Source organism: Rattus norvegicus, chromosome 1 (assembly GCF_036323735.1).
Source record: "Rattus norvegicus strain BN/NHsdMcwi chromosome 1, GRCr8, whole genome shotgun sequence".
Classification (NCBI taxonomy): Eukaryota; Metazoa; Chordata; class Mammalia; order Rodentia; family Muridae; genus Rattus; species Rattus norvegicus.
Genome location: NC_086019.1, coordinates 94,616,054 through 94,642,188, shown reverse-complemented (window position 1 = coordinate 94,642,188; position 26,135 = coordinate 94,616,054). Strand labels below are relative to the sequence as shown.

At 51.6% G+C, this 26,135-nt stretch overlaps 1 protein-coding gene across 4 annotated transcripts in view; it reads left to right on the top strand.

Annotated features, from left to right (window-relative positions):
* The window catches only part of Wdr62 (WD repeat domain 62), a 39,106-nt gene extending 15,909 nt beyond the window's left edge, over positions 1–23,197 (top strand). Inside the window, exons 10-33 of one of the 4 annotated variants that reach the window (XM_039111586.2) lie at positions 1,024–1,161; positions 2,769–2,947; positions 4,603–4,694; positions 6,683–6,808; positions 8,570–8,637; positions 8,719–8,840; positions 10,248–10,323; positions 10,971–11,082; positions 11,160–11,223; positions 11,733–11,855; positions 12,607–12,740; positions 15,274–15,326; positions 18,041–18,259; positions 18,645–18,710; positions 19,248–19,375; positions 19,678–19,778; positions 20,087–20,182; positions 20,362–20,493; positions 20,801–20,915; positions 21,038–21,167; positions 21,246–21,297; positions 21,421–22,083; positions 22,600–22,757; positions 22,850–23,197. In XM_039111586.2, coding sequence (XP_038967514.1) covers positions 1,024–1,161; positions 2,769–2,947; positions 4,603–4,694; positions 6,683–6,808; positions 8,570–8,637; positions 8,719–8,840; positions 10,248–10,323; positions 10,971–11,082; positions 11,160–11,223; positions 11,733–11,855; positions 12,607–12,740; positions 15,274–15,326; positions 18,041–18,259; positions 18,645–18,710; positions 19,248–19,375; positions 19,678–19,778; positions 20,087–20,182; positions 20,362–20,493; positions 20,801–20,915; positions 21,038–21,167; positions 21,246–21,297; positions 21,421–22,083; positions 22,600–22,757; positions 22,850–23,113 — 3,411 coding nt within the window. In that variant the 3' untranslated portion in view covers positions 23,114–23,197. Of the gene's footprint in view, positions 1–1,023; positions 1,162–2,768; positions 2,948–4,602; positions 4,695–6,682; positions 6,809–8,569; positions 8,638–8,718; positions 8,841–10,247; positions 10,324–10,970; positions 11,083–11,159; positions 11,224–11,732; positions 11,856–12,606; positions 12,741–15,273; positions 15,327–18,040; positions 18,260–18,644; positions 18,711–19,247; positions 19,376–19,677; positions 19,779–20,086; positions 20,192–20,361; positions 20,494–20,800; positions 20,916–21,037; positions 21,168–21,245; positions 21,298–21,420; positions 22,084–22,599; positions 22,758–22,849 lie in introns of those variants that run through there. The other 3 variants (NM_001191623.2, XM_006228797.4, XM_039111587.2) reach the window with 3 other exon arrangements.
* The last annotated feature ends 2,938 nt before the right edge of the window (positions 23,198–26,135 follow it).

Genomic DNA, 26,135 nt, shown 5'->3' with positions numbered 1-26,135 from the left:
TTTCCCTCGACTTCCCCATTTACAATGCAGGCAGTTGATTCTCTGCCTGCTGATGGTCCCTGGTTGTTTCAGTTCACCACATTACATAACTTGTCTATTTTATCATGGTGGACATGCTTTTATTGTCGCCATCCATATTGTTGGAGTTCAAATTATCCATTCTTGGCCAGTGGGAGCTTCTCTACATTGGCTTCTGGGGTTGGAAGCGACCCAAATAGTCTTTGGTAGCACCTGGCTGGTACGGAACCAATATGCTCTAGCTTTTCCTTGTACATTTCTTGTCCCAGACCTGGACCCAGCCATATTTTTTTTTTGGAATAACTGGTGTGGGTGGAGCTGGTGTGGGTGGTTTAATTTTCGCTTTCATGTTTTGCTGCTGAGGTTGAGCTCACAGCTCTATCCATACGATATAAGACCTTACCACTGACCTGCATTGCCATCCTGCCAGTTACGCAGGGCACTAAGGCGACTCCTAGTTGTCAAAGACAGGAAATCATGGAATAAGAATATCCTATTATTCATTTGGGTTTTTTTCCCATGTCATAAATACCAGAATTGAAGAGTGTCAATTATTGAATTCCAAAATGTCACTTTTTAAAAACATTTTTTCTATCTGGGAGACGCACACGCACACACACGCACGCACACACATTTAGACAGGGTCTCACTGTGTAGCCCTAGCTGGCCTTGAACTCAGAGATGTATCTACCTTTTCCAAGTGCTGGGATTACAGGTGTGTGACACTGCTCTTGTGTTGTGTTTTGGAGACTAGGATCTTGTTATGTAGTCCTCAAAATGGTTTTTTTCTTCTATTTTTCTGTTTGGGACAAGGATTTATGTAGCCCACACTAGTTTTGAACTCAGTATGTAGCTAAGTCTGAAGTGAACTTCTGATCCTCCTGCCTCAACTCCCAATTAGGCATAGTTGACTACCATTTCAAGCCTTAGCTTAGTTTTTCACCCAGATGCAGCAGTCCATCATCATCTGTCATTGCAGTGTTGCCTTGTTCTCTGCGACTGTAGGTGTACCCCGAATTCGAAGACCAGAGAGCTTGCCTGCCATCCGGGACTTTTCTGACTTGTTCCTCAGACAACACCATCCGCTTCTGGAATATGGATAGCGGCTCTGACACTCAATGGCGGAAAAACATCTTCAGCGATGTGAGTGGCTTCTCTGCACTCTGGTTTCTGGGAATGTGCTGACTTTCCTGTGGAAAAAGGCCTCCCAGGGGCAGGAACCTGGAATGGCGCACTTCTGTTTCTGTTTCTCTGTGTCCCTTCCTCCTCCCCCTTCCTGTGCTCTGTGGTGTGATTTCGCTTCTTTCTTTTCCACCTGGCTTTTTCTGTTCAAGCGTGTGTGTGTGTGTGTGTGTGTGTGTGTGTGTGTGTGTGTGTGTGTATCAGTGTCCGGATCCTTTCCTAGCAGTCCAGCTAGAGATAGATGTAGGCAGAGTCACTCATCTAAGTGGCTGTCACATCTCAGCTGGTGCGCTAGATGGATTGTAGGAAGAGGTCTGGGAGGCTGCTGAGGAAGTTCAGTACTGCTAGATCAACAAGGGACCTTTTCTGGGAACTGAATCATTTATTATACGATTTGCTAAAGTACCCTTCTGCCATTAGAATACCTCCAAGTCTAGTGAGAGACAGTGGTTCAATAATTTCAAGTCATATGCAAATACAACTGCAGGAATCACCATAAAAGAAGAAGACAGGCTGCTAATAACCATGGAACACTGTCATGCTATCCCAAGAGTCCGGCCAGCAGAAGTAGCAGCTTCTTCTGGAAAAAAACACTTTAGCCACAGTATGAGGGGTGAAAAGAGGAGGAGACAGACTCCATACTTGGGGACGAACCTCTGCAAAGGCCCTGGGGTGACATAAAACTTGTTGAATGGAAAAACCTTGAAGGGTCAGTGTGGCAGCAATGCATCAGATGCATGGCAAGTGCTCCTTTGTTATCCCCTCCCCAGGCAACAGCACTGTTCTGCATGGTAGAAAGTGCAAGATTTGCTAGGCATGGTGTCAGACACTTAGAAACCCAGTGCTTAGGAAGTAGAGGCAAGAGGGTCAGAAATTTGAGGCCAGCCTGGGCTACATGAGATTCTGTCTTAAAAAACAAAGTCACAACAGGAAAAGGACATCTTCTTTTTTCTTTTTCGGAGCTGGGGATCGAACCCAGGGCCTTGCGCTTGCTAGGCAAGCGCTCTACCACTGAACTAAATCCCCAACCCCAGGGGAAAAGGACATCTTAAAACTCTTGTGCAGGTGTGGTTTTCTCATGCATGCAGGGCTGTGTGGGCGAGAGAGATGGCGCAGCATTGAGACCACTTGTTGCTCTTGTAAAGGACCTGAGTTCACTTCCCAGCATTCTGCAGCAGCTCACAGCCAGTTAACTCTAGTTGCGGAGTAACCAAAGACTGATTGTGGCCTCCTCGACAGGGCACGTGCGTGGTCCACATGCATGCAGGCAGAGAGCACTCACAGTTTTTCAGAAGGTCTGGAGGCAGCTTATCCAGCTCCAGGAAGCTCTTAGAGACTCAGGGGTCCTCCATCTCCTTATTCCGTCATGTGAGAAGATAGCTGTCACCCTTGTGCAGCCAGATGGGAAAGGGCCACGCACGCGTTCTCTCAGTGCCTAGCATCTCCTCTAACTGCAAGGAAGCACCCCACTTGATCCGTGTTCCTCAGGAAGGTCTGCGCTGTGAGAGCACTGAGCGCAGAGCTGCTGTAAGCTCCCTACAATTCTGATCATAGCCTCTTTCCCACAGTCCCTGCTGAAGGTGGTCTATGTGGAGAACGACATCCAGCACCTGCAGGACATGTCTCACTTCCCAGACCGGGGTAGTGAGAACGGGACGCCCATGGATATGAAAGCTGGGGTTCGAGTCATGCAGGTCAGTCCTGATGGCCAGCACTTGGCCTCAGGCGACCGCAGTGGAAATCTGAGGCAAGTGACCCTGGTAGTGGCTGGTGTTCACCTCCTGACCTCGGCTTGGGGTCTTAGGGCACTGGGGAGGGGTCCTGTCTTGGCACCTCAGCTGCTAGTTGGGAGTAAGGACCGTGGATAGTGATCCAGCTACCAGCAGCACCCAGGACTTCAACCGGGAGAGGGGGGCTTCCCGAAGGCCTGAAGTCATAGTAGCTGCCAGCATCTCAGCAGCTTCATGGAATAGCTTCCTCGCTGGCCAGGGAGACTTAAACACTCTCACATGCACTGGGCACAGAAACTGAAATGTGGATGAGAGGAGCCAGCTGTAAGGGGCTGGATACTGAGAGTGGTCGGTGCAGTAGAGCACAGAAGGCCCACAAGGTTGTTCGTTACTTTTATTTGGTTGTTTTGTTTTTCTTTTGTGTGTATGTGTGTGTGTGTGTGTGTGTGTGTGTGTGTGTGTGTGTCTGTGTGTCTGTGTGTCTGTGTGTCTGTGTGTCTGTGTGTGTCTGTGTCTGTGCCTGTGCCTGTGCCTGTGCCTGTGCCTGTGCCTGTGCCTGTCCCTAGAAGAGGCTAAAAGGATGTCAGATCACCTGGAGCTTAAGTTACTTGTGCTTGTGAGTCACCTACCAAACTCAGGTCCTCTGGAAGAGCAGCCAGGGCTCCTAACTGCTGAGTCATCTCCAGCCCCTGGTGTGGCTTTCTTTAAAACAGTCTTTTATAGCCAGGGTGGCCTTGAACTCCTAATTCTCCTGTTTCTACCTCCTGAGATCTGGGATTACAAGTGTGCACTACCATGTCCAGATGTGTTGTAATTTTTATTACTTATGCGTCCGTGTGGATGTGGGTGTGCATGCTTGTATGTGCCTGTATGGAGGCTAAGGTCAAGGTTGGCTCTCTGCTTCTATCACTGTTACACTTATTATCTTCTGAGACAGATCTCTCCCTCATCCTGAAGCTCACCAGGATCAGGGAAGATAAATCTGATTTTATTTTCATGGGAGGCCTCCTTTCTTCTGAGGAGAAGGGATGGGGGTGGGGTGAGAGGGAGAGACTGGAAAGAGAGGAGGGGGAGGAGAAGCTGTGATCAGGATAGAAAGAAATGAAAGAAGGGAGAGGAAAGAGGAAGGAAGGCAGAAACATAGAGAGAGGGGGAGAAAGAGAGGGAGGGAGGGGAGAGAAAGAGAGAGAGAAAGAGAGAGAGAGAGAGAGAGAGAGAGAGAGAACAGCTGGGCCATGGTAGTGCACACCTTTAATCCCAGCACTTGGGAGGCAGAGGCAGGCGGATTTCTGTGAGTTCCAGGATAGCCAGGGCTACACAAGAAAGCTTGTCTCAAAAAACAAAAAGAAAAGAAAAAAAAATGGTAAATCCATGAATCTGGTCTCAGACTCTTTGCCCTTTTCAGCAGAGACTGCCTATGACATTTAGTTCTGTAAAAATGGCTTTTGCTACTGAGGACTGTCCTCAATCCCCGTGGTTATATTTTGGCCTGTGAACTACAAGAGGTCAAGCCTGTGGTCTCCTTGGCCCTGCACTGCTCCCTTTACCACAGCCATGTTCTGGATGTCTGGTTCGGTATCTCAGACTACTTGACACAATAAGACTGCAGTCCTGGCCTAGAGGCAGGCCAGGAGTTGTGGACAGGGTACAGTCGGCAGTGTGTGTCTCCCAGGATCCACGAGCTGCACTTCATGGATGAGCTGATCAAGGTGGAGGCCCATGATGCTGAGGTGCTGTGCCTGGAGTACTCCAAGCCTGAGACAGGTGAGCCCACCACGCTCAGAGGTCAGGCAGGCAGAGCCACAGAAAGCAGCAGCTAGTGGGAATCTTCAGGAAGAGCCCTGTTGCTACTGTGGATCTCGCTGCCTTGGATTCCACAAAGTAAGACAGCCGAAGGCTCATGCTGGTTTCAGAACCTCCAAGGCCCGAGACGAAGGTGTGCAAGTGAGGATGTGAATAAGCTCATGGTCTGCTCTTAAATGGTCAATGGCTACAGGAAAGTTGCAGGAGTATTATAGCAAATACGTACAGCCCTTTCGTCTAGATCCAGGTCTTTCTTTTAGATGTAGTCTGACCCCTTGACTGCGCATGACTTCTCTGCTTTTCTCATTGTTCTGCGCGTATGCGTGTGTGTGTGTGTACATGCAGATCAAAATAAGAGCATGCACATTTTGGGTTTTTGCTGGTGTAAAAGTTCAGGCATGGGGTTGGGGATTTAGCTCAGCGGTAGAGCGCTTGCTAAGGCCCTGGGTTCAGTCCCCAGCTCCAAAAAAAAGAAAAAAGAAAAAGAGAAAAAAAAAAAGTTCAGGCATAATGTCCCCTGACCCTCCACTACCCTCAGGAGAAGAGCATCCCCATTTACATGACTGTGTGCTAGGGGTGTAGCCCAGTGTTGGAGCACTATCATTGCTGATGCCCGGGGACTCATCTTGATCGTGTGTATCCACAGGTATATGCACATGTGTATATATCTGTTTATGTGCACACACATATGAAACACTGTGCTACACTTATCAAATCTGTGTTCCACTTTGATACCATGAGGTTGTTATACAATGGTTCTTTCTCAAATTTTGTCAGTTCCTCAGTATTGTCTTCCACAGAACCCTTGTTTCTAATCTAGGTTCACGTTTTTAGCTACCTTGGCTTTATTATCGTCTATTCTGGAGAACTTCCCCAGTCTTACCTAGGTATTTGGACTTTGGCCTTCTGCAGTGTAAGGCCAGTCATGTAGAATTCCCTCAGTTTGGAGTTTGTCTGTTTTCTTCTTCTTTTGGTTCAGACAATATGTGTTTGGAATATCCCGTGTTGAGTTGCTTTTGTGCTGCTGTAATGAAATACCATGACCAAAGACGATGTATAGAAGAGAGAATTTCCTTTACCTCATGGTTCCAGAGGGATAGAGCCATTAATGTCAAGGAAGGCATGGCATGTGACAAGAACAGGAACTTAGCTGATGATTTTCGCTGCACACAGGAAGCAGAGAGAGCAGGAAGCAGGGTGAGGCTGTAAAGCCTCACAGTTGGTGCCCAGTGACTGATAACACTTCCAGCAACAAGGTTCTATGCCCCGGAGGTTCCATTACCTCTCCATACAGGACTACGTCTGTTCAACTACGAGAGCCTAGGGGGGCCATTTCTCATTCAGACCACCATGTTATCCAGTCTAGGTGGAGTCCCATCCTGCTGTGATCTATTGATCTTCTATACCAATCTTTGTACTTTCACCCTCCACACACTCCATCAGCGTCTCTTTTCTGAGCTAGCCCAGCCTCGGGCTGTGTTAATAAAACTTTATTAGGTGACCAGAGCAGGCAGAGTCTGAGGGCCGATAAGGGGGAGGAGGCCCAATGAAAGGATTGGCTGAAAGTGATCAGCAAGGCCTCCCTGGGGTCCGGGTAGCCAAGACTCAGAGCTGGGACATGGTTTGAAGTGAGGCTTAGAGAACACCAGGGCTTCTTTCCATGGCACTCCACAGTAGGACTCAGCAGAAGTGCTGTGGTGTGCTGAGGTGTCTACTGCAGATAAGTGTGGTGCACACACAATATTTGCCTTTACTGGACTGGTGATAAGGGTGTGGGGGCTCTGTAAAAAGACCGCCCAGAGCCCAGAACTTGACCTTTGTTGGTTTGGGGCAGCTAGGCCGAAGCTCTGGACCCCTTCTCCAAGCATTGGATATCTCAGTTACCTGCTTATCTGGGAGGTAAAAGCATCCAGCTATTGTTAGCCCAGGCTTGTCTTCTCTACTCACAGGAGTGACTTTGCTGGCTTCAGCCAGTCGGGACCGGCTCATCCATGTGTTAAATGTAGAGAAGAATTACAACCTGGAGCAGACACTGGATGACCACTCCTCCTCCATCACTGCCATTAAGTTTGCTGGTAAGCTCCTTCCCTCCCACCCGCCGGCCCCAGGTTACTGAGTTATGAAAATTAATGTCAATAATGTTATTTTAAAATTTAAAATTGAGGGGTTGGGGATTTGGCTCAGTGGTAGAGCGCTTGACTAGGAAGCGCAAGGTCCTGGGTTCGGTCCCCAGCCCCGGAAAAAAAGAAAAAAAAAAAGAAAAAAAAAAAGAAGAAAAATTTAAAATTGAGGGGGTTGGGGATTTGGCTCAGTGGTAGAGCGCTTACCTAGGAAGCGCAAGGTCCTGGGTTCGGTCCCCAGCCCCGAAAAAAAAAAAAAAAAATTTAAAATTGAATGTGAGGCCTCAGCAGTGGTGTCTCGCACCTTTAATCCCAGTACTTGAGAGGCAGAGGCAGGTGGATCTATGTGAGTACGAGGCCTACCTGGTCCACAGAGTGAGTTCCAGGACAGCCAGGGCCACACAGAGAAAACTTGACTCAAAAATAAAGGACTTGGGGATTTAGCTCAGTGCTAGAGCGCTTACCTAGCAAGCACAAGGCCCTGGGTTCGGTCCCCAGCTCTGGAAAAAAAAAAATTACTTGTTTTGGTTCATGGTTTAGGAGAAAATACAGTTGTTGGTAAGAAGGCATGATGAGGAGTAGGAAACAGTATCCACGGTCAGGAACAGAGAGAGGTGTGTGCTGAGGCTACTCCGTGCAGTGCTGCCCACATTCGGGGTGGGTCATCCCTGCGCCGTTAACCCTGCAGGGTTCCTCACAGACACGTATGTTACATTATTCCAACTGAGTTGGCAGTGCAGATCAGCAGATCATGTCAGCTGGTGAGCTGAGTTCTGATCCCTAGCACCCACATAAAAGGCTACGTGTAATCCCAGTGTTGAAGGCCTAGAGACATGAGGAATCTGGGAGCTCTAGTTTCAGTGAAAGGTGAAGACCTAAGTAAAAAACTAAGGTGGAAGACATAGGCACGATGGCTCGCTGGTAAAGTGCTTGCCACCACGCCTGATGACCTTGGAACCCACATAATGGAAGAGAACTAGTTCCTGCAAGTTATCCTTTGCCCTCCTCAGGAACACTATACACTGCGTATACAACATATTAATAAATGTTAAAAAAAAGAAAAGGTAGGTGACAGGAAGATACCTGATACAGTCTTTTAACCTGTGGGAGCGTGGGCCTGTAACCCCAGTATTTGGAAGTGGAGATAGGTGGATTGTTTAAGAGCATTCTCAGCTATATAAACAGGGCTCTTGAGTGCAGCCCACACTAGCCTCAAACTGACTGTGGGCTAAGAATGATCTGGAGTTGATCTTCCCACCTTGTTTCTTAAGTGCTGGGATCACGCACAAAGTTTGCACTTGTTCTGATTTGTCTTACAACGCTGGGGCCTTGAGCACGTTAAACAAGGGTTGTACCACTGAGCTACATCCCTGGCCCTTAGTTCTTGTTTTCTGTGACAAGACTTCCTGTAGCCATGCTGGCGTAGAACTTGAGTTCCTCCTGCCTCGACTGCCCATGCCCTGGAGTACAGAGTGCTGAGGTTACCTACATATACCACCATCCTCATCTCAAAGTGCTGTCCCCTCGTACCCTGTGTGCCCATGCTCTGCCCAGCCTGCCTCACACACTGTGTCTTAGAAGGCCTCCCCACCAGTAGGAACCTTTCTGACCCTAATAGAGTTGGGTGCTTGCCCTGAAGTAGATTTCCCAGCTTCCTATTTCCTCCTTCCTGTGTAGCATAAGGCAGCCCTGTGCAGCCCCTGTTCTCTCTTCCAGGCACCAGAGATGTCCAGATGATCAGCTGCGGAGCCGACAAGAGCATCTACTTTCGCAGCGCCCAGCAGGTAAAGTGAGGTGGCCTCCTGGGGAACTAAGGTCAGGAGCTTGTCAGGGGTGCCCTCTGAAGGTTTTGCCTGCCCTGCCAGACCTCGGATGGGCTGCACTTTGTCCGTACCCACCACGTAGCAGAGAAGACCACCTTGTATGACATGGATATTGACATCACACAAAAGTATGTGGCTGTGGCCTGCCAGGACCGCAATGTAAGGTAAGGAGTTCTCTGTGCCCTTTGCTGTCCTGGCCCCAGCTTGCTTCCCGCTTGGCCTAGTAAGATCTTTCTTGCTTGCTCACTGTCTTCTCCCTGAGGAGAGATTGCCTGCTTTTTCTCACTGTTCGTCTCCTCCCTGAAAAGCTGGTGAGGCTGACGGACCCAGCCTTTGTTTCTTAGAAGTGTGCTTCAAGCAGGCATGTATCATAACTGCTGTAATAGCAGGTTCTTAGGAAGCTGAGATGAGATCACCCTTCAAAAGAGCTTTATATAGGCAGCCATGTATATAATATGGCAGGGGTCCCAAAGGCAGTGGCAGCCCTTCAGTTCCCAGAATATTAGGAAGGTACAGTCTTCTAGTAGTGTGATGAGATTCTTAAAGGGAGAGAGCGCTGGAGTATTAGGAGAGTTAGGGCAGGATACTGTGGCAAACACAGTAGAGTCAATGGTAGGCCCTTCTATTCCCTGAACACCATACAGCTAACATAGGCAGCATTGAGAGAGCCCCAAAAGGAGAGAGAGGCCTTTCAGTTCTGTAAGACAAAGTAGGTTTCTGAGGGGCTGAGGGTAGGAGGATTCATGTGCCCTACAAGTTACAAGGCACTGATAAAAGTAGTTATAATTCAAGGTTGTCTCCCAGCCGTCTGAGGGAGGGAGAGAACTCAGCTCTGTAAGAGATGCAACGTCACAGCGGCTCCACTCTGTAGCTGAGAAAGAGCGAAGCAAGATCGGCCTCTTTTCAAGGGGAAGAGAGAGTCAGGATCTTAATCCTCAACATAGCAGTGCCTGCCTGTAATCCCAGCACTGGGGAAAAACATCGGGAGTTCAAGGCCAGCTTTGGATACATAGCAAATTGGAAGTTGCCATTGGAAGCCTACCGAAGGCCCAGGATCACAAAGCTGGAGGAGGAGGAGCTCCAGCCAGCTTAGCCAGCAGCCCTGCAGAGGACTTCTGGCTCTCCCGGGACTGTAGGCATGGAGAAGTCACAAACTCATAGCTTACTTACCTGTCTCACTTGAGCTCCTATCTGGGCAGGAGAATGCTGCTGTCACAGTGGGGACCAAGGTAGCCCAGTCCTCCTTCATGAAGCTCACAGTCCATGAAAGGAACAGTGCCTAGTGGTCAGGGCTGAAATGGAGCCCTGGGACTCATGGGTGGCCTGTAGGAGGAGAATCGGGAGCTATCACGGTTGGCCTGGCGAATGCGTTCTCTGCGTCCTTCATGGGCTCCTGCCTGGGGCTGGCCCCTAAACTTGCTGTGTGAAAGATGCCAAATCAGCAGTACTTAGGACATGGCTTCTGCTCGAGGTGGGGGCTCCCTCCCAGACATCATAGGCAGGAGGAAGAAGAGGCGCCTAGTGCAGAGGGCAGCAGGGCCAGGTCCCACATGACAGCCTCACTTCCCCAGGGTCTACAACACAGTGAGCGGGAAACAGAAGAAGTGCTACAAGGGCTCTCAGGGTGACGAAGGGTCCCTGCTGAAGGTGAGTGTGAACCTCAGATGTGCCCCAACACAGCCCCACCCTGCCTCCTCGAGTCTCTGTCCTCGGTGCTTATTACCATACACTGAGCAGTGCCCACTCCGGCCTGGCTACCCAAGGGTGCTTGAGTTGGAGTAGGAGGAGGACTCCTCTCTTGCTGAGTGGGCTCTAGTTTGACAACAGGGTGTGGCTGGAAGAAGCAGAGACTTTCATTCCTCTCCTGGCTTGTTCTCCCACAGGACAGGTGGGCACTTCTCAGAGACTCTGGGCCTAGGGAGCTGTTCTGAGGCCCCTGAGCAGTTCCCAGCTGTGCCCGTGTAACACGTGCCCGCGGGCAGGTGTTAGGCCTGCTTGGTCATCTGTGAGATGCACAGACCGACCTCCATCTTAAGGCTGTCTTCCATCTCAGTCCTTAGCCCAGGGCCTGGCCACCACCATCTCTGCCCTGGTAGCTGCTGATTCTTTACCAGCAAAATGAGAGCAGAGACTCCTGCCCGGCCACGGTGTCATGAGACGGCCCTGAGTTGATTCCCTGTACCAAGTGTCCAGAACAAGAGGGGTGGTCACTCAGGGTGTACTGAGATGTTGTCTCAGGCCTCCCAATAGGGATAAAGCAAACAGCTCAAGGTGACATGTGCCTCTTCCCTCAGGTCCATGTGGACCCCTCAGGCACCTTCCTGGCCACAAGCTGCTCTGACAAAAGCATCTCCGTAATTGACTTTTACTCAGGCGAGTGTGTTGCCAAGATGTTTGGCCATTCAGGTAGGTGACTGTCTGTGCCCCCTCCCCTGCTCCCACAGCCTGACCCAGAGTAAGAATGGCCTCTCCTTTACTTGCAGAAATTGTCACTGGCATGAAGTTCACCTATGACTGCCGCCACTTGATCACAGTATCCGGAGACAGGTAGGACAAGTGTGGAGGCTGCCCCTGGGTGGGCCTCACTCTAGAAATAGGTGGGCATGCATCATGGGGAGAGGGGTTCAGTCCCAGCGTACTCTCACTTTGGTCACTGTACACCTTGAGTCATTTCTAGCCCTAAGTTCCAACCAGATCTGTCATTTCCTTGTAATGCTAACAGGTCCTTTCCCCTCTGAGCCTTGGTTTGCTCTATGAGAGAGGTGGCCCCCATCTGTCTGAAAGCACGATGCTGTACCCTGTCCTATGGCATTAGTTGGTCCTGGGGAAGGAGGTCTTTTGTTTCTCCCTTTGATTTCTCCCCAAAGCTGTTGAAGCCCCAAAGCAGGCCCTAGATTGCTGGGATGCCTGGACCTTGAGCCAGGGTCCAAAGCCCTTAAACTAAGCCGATGGGGCATCTGTGGGGTAGGATCTTAGCCATGGTGACGTGGGGTCCAGGCCCGACTGTGGCTGTGGCCCGCATGGACGTTGCTCTGCTTTGTGCCCGGTCTTCGCAGCTGTGTGTTCATCTGGCACCTGGGCCCCGAGATCACCACCTGCATGAAGCAGCACTTGATGGAGATCAACCACCAGGAGCAGCAGCATCTGCCCAAGGACCAGAAGTGGAGTGGCCCTCCCAGGTCCTGCCACCCCCAGACCAATGAAGTGGCCCTGGCCAAGGAAGCCCTGGCTGAGCCCTCCCTAGCCTTAGCCTGCTGGGATGCCAGACTTTGGAAACTGAGTTCCAAAGACTGCTTACTTAGGACAGGCTTTAAAGTGCAGGGACCTCATGCTTGGTACCAGAAGGTGCTTCCTTCCCATCGGTGGAGAAGGGGGGTTAGCAGGGGACTCCAGTGTCACTGAGTGTCTCTTACCCTTCAGCACAGAGCTGGTCATTCACTTCTGAGTCCCATAAACACATTCGTTGCTCAGAATGCTTTGGAGTGAACTCCCACAGTGACTTTTAGTATAGTCTGGCCAACTTGCCCAGGCTGGTCTTAAACTCAAGGCGCTTCTCCTGCTTCAGCCCCTAAGTGTTAAGATTATAGGCATGAACCACGATGCCTGGCTCAGATTCCGATCTGCCACTGAAGGTGTTGGTGGGCGCTCATTTTAGCAGGAATGTTCAGAGGTTTCTTTTCTGCTCTAGGTCTATTCCTGCCAGCTCTTCCCCATGGAAAGGGCCTCCATGCGGGCTCCCAGGTGCCTGTGAGGGATGACTGGGCAAGGCACCAAGGGAATGGGCCTTGCTGGTGCTATAGTTTTGAGGCTAATACCCTTCCTTGTGGCTACCTCCAGAGTCAGAACTGAAACTTTGGACAGACCCCGCTCTGGACAAACCCCTGTCCCGCCCCATTACCTACGTTCTCTCCTTTCTGTTTCCCTTCCCAGCCAGGAGACCTCTGCATCCACCCCAAGTGAGATCCGTTCCCTGAGCCCTGGGGAGCAGACAGAGGATGAGATGGAGGAGGAGTGTGAACCAGAAGAGACGCTGAAAACACCGTCCAAAGAGAGCTTGGACCCAGGTGAGGGAGCAGGGCCGGGAGCCTGCGGTCACAACTATGAGTGTAACATTGAGCTAGCCATTTGGTGATGTCACTGACGAAATGAATCCTAGTCAAGTTTTGCTGGGCCCAGGTAGTCATGTGATGTCAAAAGGAAGATACTTTTCCCACTGAGTGTTGTACACCTGCCCGTTGTCCCAGCATTTAGCCACACAGTGAGCTGAGGCTGGCCTGGGACTGCCTTTAACCCCAAAAGATCTCTGTGAATGCACGACCAGCCTGGTCCACATAGGAAGTTGTTCTAGGACACTCTGTACTACATAGAGAAACTGTCTCAAAAAGAGGAATTTGGCTGAGTGTGGTTGCTCACACATAGAATGCGGCTCTTTGGATGAAGGAGGAGGGTTGCAAGTCCCAGGCCAGCCTGAACTGCATAGTCAGTAAGGCTTATCTCAAAACCAGAAAGAAGAGGAAGATCTTTTTCTCCATCCTCTCCCTCTGCTTTCCTTCACATTGCCTTTGTGCGCAGGCAGACTGTCCCCTTTGAGGGGAGAAGAGGCCTCGATTAGCTGTAGGCTTATAAAACTCTGCAGAGAAGTGAGCCCTCCTTCCTAATTCTCAAGCAGAGTTCTGGAGTTGTGATCTGTGTTCCTCAAGTAAATTGTGGCCCGTGTCCAGTCAGTTGCTGTGCTCAGCCAGATCCTGCAGGCTGACTTAGTCGGCTCTGCTTAGGTGCCTGAGCGTAGTTGAGGACTAAGGGAGCTTCCCCAAAGGGTTTCCCAGGGATGGAGGTGCCATTGTTCTGCAAAGGGTGAACACTAGCTCCATTTGATGAAAAGCTAGCTGTGGGCCCTGTGTCTGCCTATGGTTCCAAGATGGCTGCTCAAGTCCAGGCATTAGAGCTGGCTAAAGAGGGAAGACAGTCTCTCTCAAAGACGCTCCTGGTGGACCCGTAATCACAGGGGCTCAGGAGGTAGAGACAAGAGAGCAACCTCAGAACCAATCTGGGTACAGACTTCCAGGCTGGCCTGGGACTCGGTGAGCCTGGGAACCTGGCTCACTAAAAAAAAAGGCTGAGGAAGGAGCTCTGTGGTTAAGTGTTTGCCTGGTGTATGTGAGATCCTGGGTGCAGTTGCACGCACGCACGCACGCACGCACGCACGCACGCACGCACAGAGGAAGCCATTCCTCAGAGGTCACTTTCAGGCTTCTCACAGTTCTCACTGGCCTTCATGCCTCCAGCTGTAAGGGAGGCTGGAAGCAGAGGCAGAACCGGGTGCCTGTAGAGTGGCTCTCCCCAGGGACAGAAGGACTTCAGCTTCCTGATACAGAATAACAATATGAGAATTTAGCTGGAAAAAGCCGGTGTAATTTCTCGTGTTGTCTCCTCACACTCGTGGTCTGCTGCTCCAGTGACCACTAGGACTAGGCTGGTGTAGATTGTCAGCCTTCCCCTGAACACTAATATTCTGTGTGCACTGCGGCACACATGCTATTAGGGATGGAAGTACGGTGAACTGGAGCCACTTCCTGCTCTGTGCTCCCAGAGACAGCTTATCCGACCATGTATGAGTGGATGTAAAGCAGAAACCTGTCTTTCTGTCTGTCTTTCACAGCATCCTTGTATAGTTATTTCCCACAAAAGTGGGCATTTAGCTGTTTGCTCTTTTTCTTTTCCTTTTTTGGGGGGTGGATGTGGGGGAAACACAGGGTTTCTTTGTGTACTTCTGGCTGTCCTGGAACTAACTCTCTAGACCAGGCTGACCTTGAACTCACAGAGATTTGCCTGCCTCCGCCTCCTGAGCTGGGATTAAAGGTGTGTGCCATCACCACCACCACCACCACCCCCCCTTCAGTTTTTTTCTAATTCCATACTATATTGAGGAGCTGCACCCACCTTCCTGGGTCACCTACTTGGGCGTTGAGTTTTTTTTCTGAACAGGCACAGTGGATCCTGACATCAGAACATTTTATATTTTAAAAGGGAACCCCAAAAGTGCTCCAAATTCATACGTTATCCAAAATGGTATGTGAGGCCACACTTGCTTTCCCTGACACTGCGATGTGGATGGAATTCAGGGTGGGCCCTGCACATGCCATGCTCACTCTGCAGCCCAGCCCACCCATGGGGCTAACACTCTGCAGCCCAGCCCACCCATGGGGCTAACACTCTGCAGCCCAGCCTACCCATGGGGCTAACACTCTGCAGCCCAGCCCACCCGTGCTCTTGGTTTCGTCTTTTGAAAACAGGCTGTGGTTTTGTAGCCCGGACTGTCCTGGAGCGCTTGCTTCTCCGGCCTGGGCCTCCTGAGTGCTGAGATTATAGGCATGTAGCAGTAGACCCAGCCCTTCTCCCCCAGTTCTTACACTTGGTGAGTCTTATAAGTACCAGTATACCTTAGTATTTAAACTGCCATTTTTCTGACAATTAGTGAGGTTGAACATCTTTTGATCCACCTATGGTCCTTGCGCCACCCTTGTTGGAGAAACTGAGTTGTCAGTGTGGTCTATCTCTGAGGTTGCCTGACGTGTCCTCACGTACCATTGTCTGCAGATCCTCGGTGCCTGCTGACCAATGGCAAGCTGCCACTGTGGGCAAAGCGGCTGGTGAGTGTGCTGGGAGGATGGCCGGCTGGGGAACCCTCCCCACGTGCTCCCTTGAGGGAGTCCTTTCTTCTCTCTGCGTCTCTTTTCTGTGGAGAACCCCCTCGTCTTTGCAGTCTCAGCTGAGACAGCCCTTGGTTCAGACAACCGTCCACCCCATGCCTGCCACTGTCCTCACCATTGGAGGTGGGACGGGAGCTCTCCAAGGCCTGCTCACCTGTGAAGGGGAGCGGGAGAGGGCGTATACCCCACATTAAGTAAGTAAGCGTGTAGTATGTGGGAGCGACATATGCAAGAGGAAAGGACACTAGAATGGGAAGTAAAGACTGTTCACGGTGTCGGTTTAGTGCCAAGGGGTGTCTGCTGAAGTCTCCAGAGCTGAAGAAGTAGTGACAGGAAAGAGGTCAAGGGACAGGAAGGTAAGAGGCCTAGAAGAGAGGCTGGGGAGCAGGGTCAGAAGGAAATGGGCAGAATCTAGAGGGGTTTCAAAGGAGGGACCATTCAATTGGATATAAGGGAAAGAAGTACTACAAAGACAGTGACGGAGTAGGAGTGGCTGGTACTAGGCTCAGCTAGGACCCTGTGAGTAGAGACTGGTACTAGGGCGAAGGCTCAGCTAGGAGCCTGTGAGTAGAGACTGGTAGCAGAACCTGGCCTTGAGCCAGGGCTGTGGTACAGGCCTGTAATCCCAGGTATTCAGGAGACTGTCACAGGACGGTCACCAGGTCAGGGCCTGCGTGCACTGAGGAGTGAGGAAATGACCACCCTGGGCAGCTCTGTAAGACCCCTGACAAACACCCAGCATTTGGGAGGAAGGGGAAGGAAGGGATGTGAAGTTCATGGACGTTCAAGGCCAGCCTGCGGTATATGTGACTGTCTCTAACAAAATGATGGGTTGGAGGTGACAGTGCTTGTCAGCACTCATGACGCCCTCAACTGTAGTGATGCACATCTGTAGGCCCAGCACCAGAGGGTAAACACGGGATTAGGTCATCCTCTGCTATGTAGCAAGTTCCAGGCCAGCCAGGGACACATCAGATTGAGCACAAGACCCTGTCTCAGCAACAAGACAGTGGTGAAGAGCCAACTGGAAATGGGTTGTAGCTCTGCGACGCCTCAGGCCAATCCCCACTACTGCAAGGGCTAAACAAAGGTTCAGGACTTTATTTTATCCTCAAGGCCAAGCCCATGGTCAGGCCTGATCTTCTCCCAGCTTCTCCCTGCCCACACTTTACAATGCAGTGATATTCAGCCTGGATAAGATGCTTACTTTCTTTCTTTCTTCATTTTTTTATTGGTTACTTTATTTACATTTCTAATGTTATCCTCCTTCCCAGTTCCCCTCTGCAAACCCCACCCCCTGTCCCTTCTGCTTACTCCTAACTTACTCCTAACTTACTCCTTACTTACTCCTTACTTACTCCTTACTTCTAAGCCTCTGTGTTGTCTTTTCCTCAGTCTTCACTGGTGTGGAAATAATTCGTCTATTATTGGGTTGCTTTATATCTTAATTTCCTGTAAAACAATTTTACTTTACATTGTGAAAAGTTATTTGAGTATTTAAGAAAATTAGCTGAGCAGTGGGTGGTGCACACCTTTAAGCCCAGCACTCAGGAGGCAGGGGCCGGCAGATCTCTGAGTTCCAGGCTAGCCTGGTTTATAGAGTGAGTTCCAGGACAGCCTGGGATACACAGAGAAACCCCACCTTGAAAAGACAAAACAAAACCTTCAGTGGGGTTTTTCCTATCCCTATTTCACAGACAGGAAATTTGAGGCCCAGAGACATTAAGTGCCTATTCAGCTGTCTCCCAGTTGCTCATTAGAAAATGTAGAATTGGGGGCTGGAGAGATGGCTCAGTGGTTGAGAACACTGACTGCTCTTCCAGAGGTCCTGAGTTCAATTCCCAGCAACCACATGGTGGCTCACCACCATCTGTAAGGGGATCTGGCGCCCTCTTCTGGTGTGTCTGAAAACAGCTACAGTGTACTTGTATGAATAAAAAATAATTAAATTTTTTAAAAAAAGACGTATGCTAAAAAAATAAATAAATAAAAGAAAATGTAGAATTAACACAAACCACAAGCGTGTCCTCTCCAGCAGCAGCTTTGGTGGGAGACTCAGTGGGTAGGATAGGAGGAGCGGGGCTGTGTTTGGGTGTGTTCGAGTGATGGCTGACAGAATCTTTTGGTGAAATACAAGTGACATGGGAGGGACAGGACACATCATGAGAAGAATGACTGCCAGTTTGGGGCTTAAGGAACTGCAAAGCATCATTGGGGCTGGTGAGACTTCAGGAGGGCAGCTAAGGGGGAATCAGAAGTAGAGCCCCCAACATAGTAACTCTGAGACGCCCATGTGGAGAGATGGCAAAACCTTGGTAAGGGTTCTGAGCTGGCCTGGTGGCTTACACCTGTAGTCCCGGTTCTTGAGAGCTGGGTCAGAGAGAGAGGTGGGGGAGGGAGGGAGGCAGGCAGGGAGGGGAGGAGGGAGGAAGAGGAAGAAGAAGAAGAAGAGGAGGAGGAGGAGGAGAGGGAAGGAGAGAAGGGTGGTAGCAGGGAAGGTAGATAGGTTTGGGATGGAGGCTCATAATTTCGGGAAGCTGTTCTCTTGAAGGGTTGTAAAGCCAGGAGACAGCAGCAGATCTGTATAGTCCTTGTTGAAAGTAGCAGACCAATGGCTATGGCTAGCTGCCTGATTATTGTCCCTGTCCCTCAAGCTAGGGGATGATGATGTGACAGACAGCTCAGCCTTCCACGCCAAGCGCAGCTACCAGCCACATGGCCGTTGGGCAGAGCGGGCTGAGCAGGAACCCCTCAAGACCATCCTGGATGCCTGGGCCCTGGATTCCTACTTTACACCCATGAAGCCTGGAAATCTTGAAGACTCTGTTCTGGACTCAGTAGAGCCACAAAACCTGGCAGGCCTGCTAAGTGAGGTACAGCCAGTCCCCCAAGCCCACCAGCCGTCCCCTGTACTGTGGCTGCTCACTTGGGTGAGGAGAGTGAGTCACAGAATGGTGGAGGGCAAACAAGCAATCTTTGGGAGTGGGTCACTCAGAGGCTTGACCAAGCTCTTCAAGCTTGGGCCCCAGGATAGACTTCTCTTCTAAATGGGGAGCGCTCAAGTGGGTGAACCCTAGATTAGCCCCTCCCTGCCTCTGACCTGAGGTAAGAGGCTTGCCTCTCTTGTCTTAGTTTTCCAAATAATGGTTCTATTGCCTCAGAGGACTCACAGATGCAGGGCTCGGACCTTACTCTTCCTTCCTCGGGGGCAGTCCTTTCCCATGCTCATGCATACATTTCCTCTTTGCTGTGGTACAGTGCTCACCAGAGAATGGACACACGGCCCCGGGAGAAGGCCTGGTGAGCTACCTTTGTCACTCAGAGGTACTTGCCACCTACATCCCCACAGAGCATGTTCTACCTCCTGACCCAGAGTCAGTACCCACGCACCCCACTGAGGGAGCCCATGTTCTCACTTCTCATGAACTGGTTTGCCTGATTTGTTGTGTTTTGAGACAGTCTGATCGTGTAACTCTGGCTAGACAGGAACTCATTACATAGACTAGGCTGGCCGTGAGCTCAGAGACCGTCTGTCTCTGACTCTGGATGCTGGGGCCTTGTGTGTGTGCCGCTGAGCCTGTCCGGTTAGTGCTTTGCTTATTCTTGGTTGTCCTGTAAACAGACAGAGGTTAGGCCTCCTCTGGCCTTAGGCCAGACTATACCTTATCTATAAAGGGGCTGCTTTTGCCAACATCGGGGAGGAGGTCTGGCCAAGGGCTGACTTCACACTGTCTCTGATGTGGTGTCTGGCAGTGGTGTCCGTGGGGTCACTCCTCTGCCACTTGTGCATAACCGCTGGCAGCATTCAAGGACCTGGGATGAATCTGGCTACCTCAGAATGGCTCTGCTCTTCACTCCTAGTCAGGGAGCCCCAAAGAAGACAGCCGAGGACACCCCTCCTACCTGCCTCTACAGAGGGAAGGCACTGAGACAAGAGAACTCATCCTCTGCTCCCCAGAGGTGGAAGTGACAGTTACAGGGATGCACAGGTGAATGTCCTATGCACCACAGGGAGCCGTAGTTGCAGAGAGGGGGCCCTGGTGAGAGGCCCTACCTGGAAAAACTGTTCTCCCAGTGGCTTGTGTGAGTGGACATGGGAGAGTTGAGAGGCTCTCTCAGACAGACTCAGCTGCAGCCTCATTTTCCTTGGTTCAGTCCTGGGTTGGATGAGGGGTTTTGTTTGGAGGCAGGAGAGGCTGGGGTGTGCTCTGGGAGCAGGGTGTGGGCCTCATGGTTGCGGGCAAGGCCAGCTCTTCATTGCCTGTATAACCCCACCCTGACGGTGTTGCAGGGAGTATTATGAGGAGGCAGAGGCAGGACCTGAGGACCAGCAAGGCGATTCCTATCTCAGGGTCTCCTCCGTCAGTTCAAAGGATCAGAGCCCTCCTGAGGGTGAGTGGGGAGCAACCAGGCACCCTCATGGTCTGCAATGGCCTCTGGGCACTGGTAGAGGCCGTGATCCAGTTTTCTGATGTTGATAATGCCACAGAAAACAAAGGCGTTCCTGCCATTACCTGAGTATGCTAAGCCACTCGCTGAGCACCCAGCTCTGCCCCTGCTTGATTGGGGGACTTTGCTGGACCATAGAATGTAGGGGATACATATAGATCACCCCATCCTCCAGATGGGAAACAAATTCCGAAGCCTCTGGAGTGGGCCGTCTCCCCCGGGCAGGCTCCTGACACCCCCTCTCCCTTCAGACTCAGGGGAATCAGAGGCTGAACTGGAGTGCAGCTTTGCTGCCGCCCATGTCTCAGCTCCTCGAACGGACCCTGGCCCTCACCTCACCATGACAGGTAAGCCAGGTAAAGGTTCCTATCAGCCCTGAGCCTCAGTTTCCTCAATGGAAGACTGCCATTTCCTTCTCAGCCTGGTAGCAACCAGGAATGTGGCAGGCAAGTCTGGATTTCTCCATTGTCAAGCGTCGCCTGCTGTGACTCAGTGCTGACAACTCTCCACCCTGCCTCCCATCCAGAGCACTCAAGTACAGACGAGCTTGCCCAGCCTGGGGTGCCGGGCTTGGGCAATGGCTCCTTACCCCAGACGCCTGAGCAGGAGAAGTTCCTCCGCCACCATTTTGAGACTCTTACTGATGCCCCTGCTGAAGGTAGGACCTGACTTGCACCCTGGTGTGTGTGTGTGTGTGTGTGTGTGTGTGTGTGTGTGTGTGTGTGTGTGTGTGTGTGTGTGTCTGTCTGTCTGTCTGTCTGTCTGTCTGTCTGTCTGTCTTGCACCCTGGTGTCCTGGTGTGTGTATGTGTCTGTCTAGTGCCAGGCACAGTGTGGGTGTTCTTGAGCAGTCTTCCATGGTCAGGTGGTGAAAGATGGGTAAGAGAGCAGACAGTTTGGCCCCTCCATTCATACCTAAGGCATCTGAGATGTCAGCAGCCTGAGGGCCTATGGGTGTCTTCCTAGAGCTCTTTCCTGGATCACTGGGAGACATAAAGATCTCAGAGACTGATGACTATTTCTTCAATCCCCGGCTGAGCATCTCCACACAGTTCCTCTCCCGCCTCCAGAAGACCTCCAGGTAGAAGCTAGAAACTACCTATGCTCCCCTCTTTCTACCCCAGTCCCAGGTAGAAACACCCCCTCAGTTACCCTAGGATAAGGTTATGTGAGCGTGCCTTTCCCACCTGGCTTCCTCCCCAGGTTCCCTCCCCGGCTGCCCCTGCACCTTATGAAGTCTCCAGAGGTTCAGCCTGTGGGCCAAGGGGGCAACCAGCCCAAAGCAGGGCCCCTGAGAGCAGGTACTGGCTACATGTCCTCAGATGGGACCAATGTGAGTATTGGGGTCACTCTCTCAGGACACAGGGCTGCAAGCCAGGAGGCCTTCTCTTACCAAGAGCTGTGCTTGCAGGTCCTCTCTGGGCAGATGGCTGAAGAGACTCCAGAGGCCTCGTGTCTACCAAGTAAGTCTCCCTAATCCTAGAGGAACAGCCCTGGGTACCCAGCAGAGCCATGGGAGTGTCTGTTCAGATTTGAAACTTTTTTAGGAGGCAGGGGTGCAAGTGAACCATCTACTTCTTTTACAGCCCCTCCCATCACAGGCCTGGCATCCTGTGTCCCTCCTTCCTCAGTGATACCCACAGACAGGAAGCCTCCAACACCCACGTCTGGACTGACCACAGGCCGGGAGCAGAGTATTCCCGCCCCATCTCCGTGTTCTTACCTGGAGTCCACAACAAGCTCACATGCCAAGATGACTCGCAGCACCTCTCTCGGGGACAGTGAGGGCCCTGTGACAGGCGAGCTACCCAGGCCACTCCACAAGCCCGTATCCCCCGGCCAGGAACCCCAGGCTGTTCCCACTACAGTAGCACTCACTTCTAGTGTCAAAGGCCATGAGCCTGCACTGCCTGCTTGGGGCAACCATGAGGCCCGAGCCAGCCTGAGACTGACCTTATCCAGTGTCTGTGAGCAGCTCCTCTCTCCACCGCAACTGGAGCCACCCACCACACCTGTGTGGTCTCAGGAAGCTGTGGATGTCCCACCTAGTATGGCAGTCACAGTAGCCAGCTTCTCAGCACCCAGCCCTGAAGACATGAGCACCCTGGGACTCCACAGTTCTGTGTTTCTTCCAAAGACCTCAGCCTCTGGGCCCCTCACCCCTCCTGCCCACCCCAACAGCCTCCAACTTCTAGAGACCAGGTCTAGGATGCCTGGCAGCACCCCTGCTCTCCTGGAGCCCACTCCTGGTGAGTACTGCCCTTGGGAGGCGGCTAGAGCCTTAGCCTGTCCCCTGTGCTGCTTGACTCACCTCCCCAAGTGGGACATCAGCCTGGCCACTGGGGAGGGCCAGGTTCACTCGTTCACCCATCCATTCCCTCATTTACATAGTCGGTGAGCACATGCTGGCCTTTGTTCCAGCTCCTGCTCCTGCATACATGAGACACAGTAGCAAACAGCAAAGGTTGATTCCTACCCTAGGGGAGAAGCCCAGACAAAAACCTTAAGTGTCAAGCATATCATGGTGATAGAAGCTAGTGAGAACAATAAGAGAAGGGCCGGCAGTGCAGCTTAAGTTTCAGGGTGGCAGCAAAAGGTTTTAGGGGATAGGTAACGGCCAGCAGAACCCTATGGGAAAGAGGAGCCTAGGGGCCGGAGACAGTGGTCCAGGACAAGCAGTCTTTTAGCCTGGCCAGCCACCTGGCTTGTCTTGGGCCATCTAGAAAGTCAAAGTATCCTAGCCATTTACTCCTCTCTACGCCTAGATGCATCGAGTGGGAGCCCAGACAGCCCTGGACACTGTGGGGAGCCTGGGCGCCGAGCTGAAGTCCCACCCCCAGGACCCCTTGAGCTAGACAGTGTGGAATCAGTCTTGTACAGGCTGCAGACTGCCTTCCAAGAAGCCCTTGACCTTTACCGAATGGTAAGCCAAGGAGCCCAGGGCAGGGTGGGACAGTGGAGAGGGCTCCCTGACACAACCTGGATGTCCTCTAACAAGTTTGCCACCCCTTACAGTTGGCCTCCAGCAACCAGCTGGGTGCGGAGCAGCAGCAGGCACAGACTGAGCTGGCCTCCGCCTTCCACTGGATCCACCACCAGCTGGAAGCCAGCAACTGTGTGGGTGCAGCTAGCGTGGCCCCACCCCTCACACTGCCTAGCCCAGGCCCTCCCTCCCCACCTACACTTTGTCCCCTGGCCAGCCCAAACCTGCAGGCCCTGCTGGAACACTACTCGGAGCTGCTAGTGCAGGCAGTGAGGAGGAAGGTGAGGGGCGACTGAGAGGCTGCAGCCCCTCTACCAAAGCCCTGCTGCCCCCGGAGAAATAGATTTGTAAGCAAATAAACTGACAGTTGTTTCCTGGAACCTGTCCTGTCTGTAAAGCCCTCTTCAGTGGAGGCAGAGAGGGCAGAGGGCCCCCTGCATGGATGAAGCAGCCTGGAGACTCATTAGCTCCAGGCCCCGTTCTGTGGACCTGCTGACAGGGGACATGGGACTAGCCATAATGCATGACCTGGCTTCTCATGTATTCCATCCCTAGCAAACTGAGCTCTGCAGGGTCATACTCTGCCACTGGAATCCAGCTGTGCCCTGGGGAGGAACTAACTTTAACCTGTGGGTGCTTACAAATTCACTGGGGTCACTGTGGTCACAGCAGGTCTGGACTTGTCCTCAGTATACTACTGGCCAACAGCCAGCCCACAGCTAAGTCCACACTGGATCCTGTAGGGTCCCATTGCTGTTGTCCTTCCTGCAACAGGGAGCAGAAATCAATACCCACTGAACAAACACTGATGGGCAGCAGACCCAAACCTCTCAGGTGCTGACCTGTGCTGCCTTCACTAGGGAGAGGACTGTCTACCCTTGTTCCTTGAGACACCAGTTCCCTCAGGCAGTATATTCCTAAGAAGGACAGTCTCATGACCACATACACTGCCATGTCCCTGTAAAAGGGACTCTAGCAGAGAGGTCTATTGCACAGAGCCAACACCCAGCTTCATGTCATCCACTCTTATGAAGGTCCACAGGCCTGATCTGGGGGTAGTCATGGTAGCTCTAACAGCCACCAGGTAGTGGTGGTGCACACCTTTAATCCTAGCTCTCAGGAAGCAGAGGTGGGCAGGTCTTTGTGACTTCAAGGTCAGCCTGGTCTACAGGAGACCAGGGCTATTTGAAACTTGTTTTGAAAAACAAGCAGCTTTGTTGTTGGACCTTCGTGCAGCGCAATAGGTTGCCTCCAGGTGTCTGCTGGCATGGTAGCAGGCATAGGGCTCCTCATTAGTGTCAGCCTGTCCACTCATTTCTGTGCCCCAGACCCACCCTTCGCTCCCGATACCAGGACTGTTCCTTAGTGAGACACCAACCTGCACCCGGGACATCAATCATGAATTTGTGTCTGAGATGGAGCCACTTCAGCCCCATTTCTCCGTTAACTCAGCTGACACTGGAGCCTGCCAGCCGCTACCTCAGGACCATTTACATGTGCACCCTTGGCTGACCTAACACTGCACGTGTAGCCAGTGGAGATCAACACACACTTGCCAGGGGGCACACCTGCAATTCTGTCCTTCCTGGCACTTGGGAGGTAGAGATGGAGGATCAGGAGTTCAAGGCCAGCCTCAGCTACACAGGAGTTTGAGACCAGCCTGGGTTGCATCCGACTCCACCAAAAACCAACAGGCTGAGTTGGCTCCAAGGTTAAGAGCACACACTGGTCTCCCAGAGGACCCGAGTTTATTCTTCTCTTTTTTTCTTTTTTCTTTTTTTTTTTTTTTTCGGAGCTGGGGACTGAACCCAGGGCCTTGAGCTTCCTAGGCAAGCGCTCTACCACTGAACTAAATCCCCAGCCCCTCTGAGTTTATTCTTAACACCCACATTGGGTGGTTCACAACCACTTTGAATTCATGGAGCTCCAGCGCCTCTGGGCCCCACACTCACATGCACTTTTGCACGGACACGTGCACACACAATATGTTTCAAAGGCTCATTGAGAAGTGGCTTTTGCCCAGGTCCTACAGAGATTTGGTGGCAAAGGACAGCACGCAGAGGAGCTTGGAACCCTCATGAGCTAATCAGCTCTCAGTTGGATTCACCAGTCTTTAGCATGTGAGCCTTTCTGGGGGACACTTCATACTCATAACACAGGAAATGCAAAGAAAACCTTCCTGGGCAGGGGATGTAAAGAGTGCAGACCCAGCATACACCAAGCCCCCCAGGGTCCAGCCCTAGCACCACATAGAGTGAGTATGGTGGTACATGCCTGCAATCCCAGCACTTGAGAAGCGGGCATACATTTTTTGCAGCCTATTTTAATGAATGTTCAACCTCTCCTCTAGCCCACCAGAGGCAGTGGAAGAGAAGTTATTAGGATATGTGGGAAGTGGACCTGTTTAGCAATAGTTCAGAGGCAAGCTCAACCTTTGTCAACAGCTCAGTTCCATAACAAACACCAAACACAGTTCAGCGGCTGCAGTGCAGTCCTCTTGGCAGGCAGACGTCACACATGAACCACAACTGCCGATCAATCCTGAAGAAACCGCAACGCTTGCTGAATGGTACCACAAGAGCAACTCAACTACGCTACGTAACGTGAACCAATGCATGCGTGTCATAGCGAAGAAGATCAAAGTGGAGCAAACCAAACCAATGCTCGGTGGTGTCTCCCATCGGCTGTGGGGTGGTGTCTATACTCCATCACACGGCCTTTCCCTCTGCTATAGCAAACAGCCTTCACCTGTGTGTCCCAGCAAACCCTCATCTGACAATGACCAACTTTCCAACAAACCAGAAGTTTCCACTTCGGCGGAGCCAGGAGGATCGTTAATTCAGTACCATTCTTGGCTACATAGTAAGGTGGAAGCCAGCCTGAGATACATAAGACCCTCTCTGTTCTATTTTGTTTATAAAGGGGAGGGAGCGAGAAGGCTTAGCAAGTAAAGGCATCTGCAACACAGCCTGGTGCCCTGAGTTCAACCCCTTAAATCCTCATGTCTTAGGGTTTCTGTTAGTGTGATTGAATCAAAACAAAACAAAACAAAACAGTCACAAAGACGGTGCGTCCACTGGGGAGGAAAGGGTTTATTTCACTTCCGCATCACAGTATCATTCAAGGGAGTCAGGAACTGACGCCAGAGCCAGAGAGGGGTGCTGCTCACTGGCTTGTTCCTTGGCTTACTCCTCCTTCTTCCTTATAGAACCCAGGGTCACTTGCCCACGGGTGGCAATCACCCAGGGATCTGGGCCTGCCCACATCAATCAAGAAAGTTTACCAGAGGCTTGCCCACTGACCAATTTGGTGAGGGCA